This window comes from Emydura macquarii, unplaced genomic scaffold, assembly GCF_026122565.2.
Source record: "Emydura macquarii macquarii isolate MOO-44397 ecotype Brisbane River unplaced genomic scaffold, CSIRO-AGI_Emac_v2 contig_705, whole genome shotgun sequence".
NCBI classification, from domain to species: Eukaryota; Metazoa; Chordata; order Testudines; family Chelidae; genus Emydura; species Emydura macquarii.
In genome coordinates, this window is record NW_027130842.1 from 17,815,869 (window position 1) to 17,823,835 (window position 7,967).

Consider the following 7,967-nt stretch of genomic DNA (forward strand, 5'->3'; position numbering starts at 1 on the left):
TTTTATATGCATACTCGCCACTCCATTACTGAAGTCATAAATGAAAATGTTGTGTAGTACCAGACTCAGGACTGAACCCTGCAGGATCCCACTAGATTTGCCCTCCCAGCAAACCACTGATAACTACTCACTGAGTACAGTCTCTCAACCAGTTGTGCACCCACTTTACAATCATTTCATTTAGACCTCATTTCCCTAGTTTGCTTATGAGAATGTTATGTGGGATTGTGTCAAAAGCCTTATTAAAATCAAGATATATCACATCTACTGCTTCCCCCACTCATATCCACTAGGCCAGTAACCCTGTAAAGGAAGGAAATTAGTTTGGTTTGACATGATTTATTCTTGACAAATCCATGCTGGCTGTTCTTTCTAACCCTATTATCACTAGATGCTGACAAATGGATTGTTTAAGAATTTGTTCCAGTATCTTTCTAGTTATCAAAGTTAGGCTGACTCATCTATAATAATCTGGGTCCTCTTTGTTTCCCTTTTCAAAGTTAGGTACTATGTTTCCCCTTCTCCAATAAGAACACACTGTATTTACATTTGCAGGGACTTGAGGCAGAACTATTGTAGAAACCCAGATGCTGACAGAGCCCCATGGTGTTACACCACTGATCCTATTGTGAAATGGGAATATTGCAATCTGAGGAAGTGTGGCAATGAACAGCTGACTTCACCAAAGCCCCCTCAGACAACAATGGCAACAAAGCCTGGTACGACTAGACCCACCACAACAGGTAACCAGCAAAATATAATCCTTATATAAAAGTCCTATAGCACTGAATATGACTCCCATCCAACAAAATGGTTAAGTGCGTACTTAACTTTAAGCATGTGAGCAGTCCCATTGAAGCCAATGCTTAACAACTTGCAGCATCAAGCCCGTACACATTGATACTATAGACGCATGTTCTGAGGCCCTGGCTCCTAGAGTCATGTGGGGTCATCTGTATCTAACCTTTCTTATAAAAAATATTCTAACACTCATGGCTGCCAGGAAAAGCTTCAAGATATGACCCTAGTGCAAGTGATGCATGATGTTGGCCTGAATTTTCAGGAGCCTGAAACAATAGCTCAGAGAAGTGTGAGCTGCCCCATTTATCTTCATGAATTAACACTGAAACCTGCTGCTCTAGTGAGAGAGCCCCAGAGACACCAGCCAAGCAAGGAACTTGGTGCAATGCAAGCTTTTTCAAATTTGTTTTGCAATCAGATCGTAGAAGTTATTCGGCCTGAAAGTTTATGAAATGGGATTGAAATTTCATAAAATTGCTCTAAATCCACCCCTTTTGTGAATTCCCAACACACATTTTGACAAAGACAAACATTTTCAGTATAAATATTTTGCCCATCTCTAACAATATTCCAGTCCACTTTATCTTATACTTTTTCTGATATCATCCTGCTAGTTTCTTTTTCAGCAAAACCACAGGGCATGTAAGTACCAAAAAGATGTTACCTCTGATCTGGCCCAATGATGCATGGCAAAGAATCACCCTCTTTTTTTCTTCCCTTTTGCAGACTGTGTAGTCGGTAACGGTAAAGAGTATCGTGGCACAACAGCAAAAACTGCAAGTGGCAGGACTTGTCAGGAATGGAGTTTGCAGAAACCTCATGGCCATGATTCTTTCACGCCACTGACTCATCCACATGCAGGCCTGGAGAAAAATGTAAGCAGCCGTTCTGACAATACTTGCTGAAGTTGAGCAGCCATTCCTTCCATGCTAGCATGTTTGTGGAACACTGAAGAACGGTTCTTATTTAATTTACTTTTCTCAGTACAAACTAAGAATCTGATCATGTAAACTCTTATCCAAATGAGCAGGGCTTATTCTTGTGTGACACTTGTGAGTCTAGAAGCTCTGTCACACATCCCTGCAGCTCAGCTGGATAACTCCACATCTGACCGTGTTGAAGGTGGTCTCCCTTGATCTGGGAGGTAGTGATCTGCAGATAGCCTCTGCCTCCCCAGCTGGAAGGAGCAGCTTTTGGTAGCAGCATCAGCAGGGACAGAAGGGGAGGACACAATACTGGTTCCATGCTTCTCCAGCCACCCTCCTGATAGCTCTCAGCATGCACACTTCTCAAACACCCCTCCAGACAGCATCCATTATCCATCCCAGGACACAGCCACCCTAGAGTCACACTCCTACTGAGCACCCTTCTAGCTACCCTGACTCTCGCCCTAGCACCCAACAGCTGCCGAGTTTTGTGGGGTTCCATATCCTACACCTGCCACGGCTTGCCATGGCTTTACATAGGAGGGGGGAGCAGAAAAAGCCCAGCAGAGCTCAGGATGGCTCTGCTTCCTCCTTCCCCACCCTCCTGTGAGCAATGGGTCCATCTGCTCTCCCCCTCCCTCCCCTCTCCACCACTTTGTGTGAAAGGGGGGATTGAGAACCTGTGGAGCTGCAGGAGGAGCAGAGGTGCTCTGAGAGGCGAGGGAAAGATGTGGGAGCTAGGGTGCATAATTTACTGGTGGGTTGGGCAGAGGTGGGGCTGGATGGGAGCAAAACTGAGGCGGGGATTAGGAGGTGCCTAAGTAATTGCTGGGCTGATGGGACTTAGAGTTAGAAGCTGCTTGATGGTGTGGAGATTCCAGCCAGCGAGAGCTCCTGCAGCCAAGGCCAGCTCACTGTGCTCTGCACATTTGGGGCTGTCTATACATTATGTAACATGGTTTTTGATGATTTTTGCAAGTCCCTCGATCCCCTGGAATGCCGAAACAAACATGTAAAACCGAGGACCAATCCATCCCCTAATGCGTTATGTAAGTTATGGACAGCCCCTTTGGGAGCGCTGGCAACACTTTAACTGCCACAGCCATAGGGAGCGTTCAGAACTCAACAGAGACACTAGCAACAACACCATCTTTAAAAAGAAATCTCCTGATTTTCTGGGTGCGACTCAAGATTGCTGAACTTTGGGAGTTGGAATTCTGCACTCGCTTTCATCCATGCAAAATATTGCACCTGGAGAAACCCAAATCTTGGCAGCTTTACTGGTCCCCTTGGCATTAATGGTCTGCAAGTACCAGTAAAGTCTACTTGCATGAGCACACTTTTGCAAGATCAGGTCCTGTTTTTTCCTTAAGTTTGTAGTCTGCAGCAAAATTGCTTTTATTTCATGAACTGAAATTGGGGCGTATTTATCAGAACCATCCTTTGCCTTTGGGTAGAGGTTGTTTTTTGGGAAAGGTTAACAGATGCATCCAAACATAATTAACTGCCATGGATAGTGGAGAGGGGAGGAAACATATAGACATTTCTTTAGCACTGTGGTATTTAAGCATTGATATATAGGTTGGGATTGATGTGCATCGGCGAACTGTGTAAGAGAAGCTTCCACACTACCTGTCTGGCCCTGTGACATATGAGAGGAGCAGGGGGCGGTCTTTTGAAAACATCAGAACGGATGCTCTTTGCCTTCTCCTGAAGATCTTGAAAACAGAGTGGGATTTGGAAATATGCTTAGCGTTGGCTTAACCACTCTGCTTAACTTCAGTAAGAACAGAGTTGGACCAACACTACGGAAAATCCCATCTTATATTTGTTGTACCCTACTTCCCTTCAGTCCACAGGATCAACAGGAGTTTTAGGCTGGCTCTGCTGCTGTGGTTTGCCTGGCTGAAGAATGTTTATCCGTTTTACTTTCATGACATTTCACTAAATTCATTCAACGGTTTTGAGAAAAAGAAAAGAGAGGATTTTATAGCAAGAAGAATAATTATCGACAAGACTGTGAAAATGTGTCTGGGGGAAAAATCCAACATTTAGTTTCAGGTTATTATAAAAGCATAAATCAATAGACTTCTTTATTCCCTGCTTAATATTCATGGCTTGACTGTTTGTGTGTTCATTTCTGTGTTTATTACAGTATTGCAGGAATCCTGATGAAGACATTAATGGTCCTTGGTGCTATACGACAGACCTGTGGAAAGCCTGGGAATACTGTGAAATCCCCAAATGCCGTAATTATTCTTTAAACAGTCTTGTCTCCCCTATTTAAATTTTTGAAACTGTGTTATGACATTTGCAATGGGTGGTTTTATTTTTCAACCTAAGTGGAAAAGAGAGACTTTAACAATAGCTTTAGATTTCAAACTTCTGCTCCATGTAACTGACAACATCATCTGCTGGTAATTAGCGGCTAAGGTTCAGATAACAAGGTAGTGTCTAATCTCGACAAGATTGGCTGATCTCTACAGAACATGCTGGTTGTCATTGCTGGAGGTGGTCATCGAAAAATGGAAGCCTCCCAAATCACTAGTCACATTCAAACAGCTTGGCCAAATTCTAAACAGAGGCTATTATTCACTGTCAGAACTAAACCCCACCCCAGAGTACGGACCTGTTCCAAAGCCCACTGAACTGAACGGAAGTCTTCCCATTGGCTTCAGTGAGTTTTGGATCGGGCCCTAAATCTGCAGGCTGCTCCCACCCCTGTTCTGTCAACTGGCACAAGCAAGTTGGGTGGAACAAATGCAGGGGGAGGATGAGCCAGGCTGACCTAGAGGTACTCTTATTTAGTGCATCTCCCTGGGATCCTATGCTGGCGGGGTGCAGTCCTAGACATAAAAATACATCTGCCATCCCCTGGTAAAATGCCCTTCCTGGTGGGTGGGGTGAGAATCTAGCCCTAAATATTTAAGAGCAAATCCCCTTAATTTATGTACTTAAAAGGCAAGGCATTTGGGGGTCAAAAAAGGTAAAGTGTTGTGGGGTGCATGTTTCACTTCAAGCTTTTTATTGAGTTTAAAGAGCAAGGCTCATAGTCTAGCTTGTGTGACACAGGAACAGGAGCTGCATGGGTGCATCTGACAAAATGCAGGCAGCTGGTGGGCTGTGACTGCTGCTTGCCACACTGACCATAATGGTCTCACTCTTACTTTGTGCTCTCCACCCCCTCATGTTTGTTGTATCCACCCATTGTCTTTTGTGTTACACTTCCATTACAAGCTGTTTGGGCTAGGGGCTGCCATTTTGTTATGCATGTACAGTGCCTAGCACAATGAGGTAGTGGCTGGTAGGTAGTACTACAGTACAAATAAATAACCACAACAACCGTGATCTGAAATGAGAATATACCCACTACCCACTTTCTGAAGATTTTATTTATTTATTTTGTAAGGGTTAATAATTCATATCCAAGACACTGTATGCAAATCAAAACCCGGGACCCACTGTATTAAAGAAGCGATCTGACCACACATGACATTCAAGCTGTAGCTCCAACTTTTTAGCTCTCTGGAAAAGGATTTTGAAAGTTCAGAAAACCCCCAAGCGCTGTGCTTTGCCTGTAGTGGTAAATATTACATGGACCACAGACCTTTTACAAAACAACTTATTTCAAACAGTAACTAAGGAAAGTTCATTCTGAGAGATCTCTCCCTAAAAAGAGCCAAAAGCTTAAACCTTTTTAAAATTAAAATAACGTATATGGAAATATGTGCTTACGCTGTACCTAAGGGGCACACAAAAGGGCTTGAAAATACAGCCTATGGTGGGGAGGTGGATTGCTTGTCGATTAATTATTAATGAGTAATTGTATGATAAATTATTATTATGTGTTGCTTGTACTACGGTAAGCGTGTACTACAATAGCATCTAGAGGCCAGGGCCTGTTGTGTTAAGCACTGTACAAAAACACAACAAAGAGACAGTCTGCCCCAAGAGTTTATATAATCTCTCCACTCTGCCCATCTACTCTGTTCTTATAAGAAGAAAACATGATGCTTGTACATTTCAGTATCCCTGACCAAACCCCAGAACAGAGCAGGGAAGTGGAGTAAGGGATTCTGCAAGATAGACACCCCAGAACTATAAACCAACCCCACTGGCTTTATTGTGGTGGGACACTGTAGGGGTATACAAGCCCCACACTGGAGAAGAAGGGGTTAAGGAGTTGCTCTGGGTCCAGGTGGCCTGTCCCCACCCCCTGCAAAGGCTGGAGGAGGAGGTTAAAGAGGGAAGCAGAGTAGCAGAGTGGCGGGCAAACAGCAGAGGTAAACTGCACTCCTGCTGAGCTCCTGTGACCTGACCAAGCCTGTAAAGAAGGGACTGGTGACACTGAAGGTCAGAAGCTTTATTTTTATATTCAGTTCCTTACTTTACCCTGTAGGAAGAGAGGGCGCTAGTAGCAAGTGATCCAGGGAGGCAGCCATAAGTTGCCCACCATTGGGCCCTGGGACAGAGCCTGGTGAAGAGGGTGTCCCTGGATTTGCCTACCGACTCCTAAAGAGGGACATCTTTGAAAGCTTAGCCCTTGTTGGGGAACCTGACCCAAGGGGGAAGCCCTGAATCCGTCACCTGATCCTGAAGACCTCTCTATACTGGCCTCTTTATACTTGCAAACTGGGATTTTCATATCTAGTAAGAGACAGTTACTTTGGAAGTCAAGGGCAAGAGGACCAACATTTATCCTACCCTATAATTAAAAAACTGATATACGTGTATAATCTTCATTTTAGAGATCTGATTTCTTGTATTTGCTGGAACCAGCAAATTTCTCATTTCTAAGTGACGGACACAAAACTAATCCCTTTTTAAAAGGGGTCAGAAAGATTTGAGGTAACAAGAAAATAGCGTGAGCCTGGGTCAAGACTGGAAAAAAAGGCGATATGTTAAACACAGACATGACTGAACTTCATTTACCATTGCTAGAGATTGGTGTGAATGCAGTCAGAGGATGTGGGTTTTAGGGTTGCTGTAACCGGTCAGGGGTGTAAAAATACTTATTGAGGCAATTTGTGGAATGTGATTTTTTTTCTCTTTTATTCTTTTCCCATGTTGTGGGGTGAGCCCACCCCATCCCCCTCAGGTGGGGAGGTTTGGGGGGGTGAAGCAGGATCGGGGCATCCCCACAGGTGCAGTCTACCAGACTGGTCCCCTCCTGGCTGTATGTCTCAAGGGTCCAAGTTAGGGTGGCCGCCCTTAAGGCTGAGGCGGTGCAGCCTAGCGGCTGGAGTCAATAATTGCCCTTGGGTCAGGGCGAGGCATGCAAACAGTCTGTAGCCCTGACCCTCAGACAGGGCAGGGCGAGTCAACGGTCTATATAGTCCCAGCCCCTAGGGAGGGCAGGGCAGTAAGCAGTCCATAGCTCAAGCCCCCAAGTAGGGCAGGGCCGCAAGCAGTCTATGGCCTGGGCCCTCAGGCAGGGTCGAGCAGGAGACGCAGTCTATAGCCGCCAGCCCTCCGGCAGGGTGGGGCAGGCAGCAGTCTGTAGCTATGGCACGGCATTTGTGCACCTCTGCAGTCTGCTGCTCAGGTAGGGGTTGCTGTCACCCCAAGGGCAGTGGCAGGGAGGGTTGGGGGCATGGGCCTGCCCAACTCCACCACATCCCAGCTCAGGGCCCTGTCTGTGATGGGGGTGGTCACCAGCCTGGCCAGCCAGGATCCTACCACAACTCGCTGACCTATCCCAGGAGGGAGATACCACTCACCCCGTCTCCCTAGGCTACTTCCTACCATGCCTCCTGAAGCTGTCATCCGGGTCTCGTCGGGGCCTGGTGCTGGTAGCTCCCTGGACGTCTGACTCTGGGCAGTTGGCCACGGGCAGTGGGTCTCCGTTCAGATCCTCTGGTTCTCTCAGCTGGGAGCTGAGGCGGCTCCCTGCTTGGAGCCTCCACCAAGTGTCCTTCCTCCTCAGTGGTCCACCTGGAATGAGCTGGGCTCTCCCTTTTATACTGGGGCAGCAGTTGGCGCATGCCCAGCACAGCCTGTGGGGGCAGGACTTTTGCCACCCATGGTGTGTGTTTAACCCTTTCCCATTCAGTGCGTGGTAAGCCCACCCCTTCATATCCCCTCATTGTAGTTTTAGCCCCATTTTGTTTCTGTCTCACTGATATCCAAATGATACTTCTGTAAACCTTTTGCCATGTAAATCATCATTTAATTCTTTAGCTCCTTCTGAATATGAATGTGGAAAAAGCCAAGAGAAAGCCAAAGCTGTGCCCTTCAAGG

The 7,967-nt window shown here is 46.0% G+C and overlaps 1 protein-coding gene across 1 annotated transcript in view; it reads left to right on the plus strand.

Moving 5' to 3' along the window:
• The window catches only part of LOC137149023 (plasminogen-like), a gene marked incomplete at its 3' end in the record, with an annotated part of 28,938 nt that extends 20,974 nt beyond the window's left edge, over positions 1–7,964 (plus strand). Inside the window, 5 exon segments of the mRNA XM_067542239.1 lie at positions 556–743; positions 1,528–1,676; positions 3,883–3,976; positions 7,908–7,930; positions 7,932–7,964. Coding sequence (XP_067398340.1) covers positions 556–743; positions 1,528–1,676; positions 3,883–3,976; positions 7,908–7,930; positions 7,932–7,964 — 487 coding nt within the window.
• Positions 7,965–7,967: the final 3 nt, after the last annotated feature.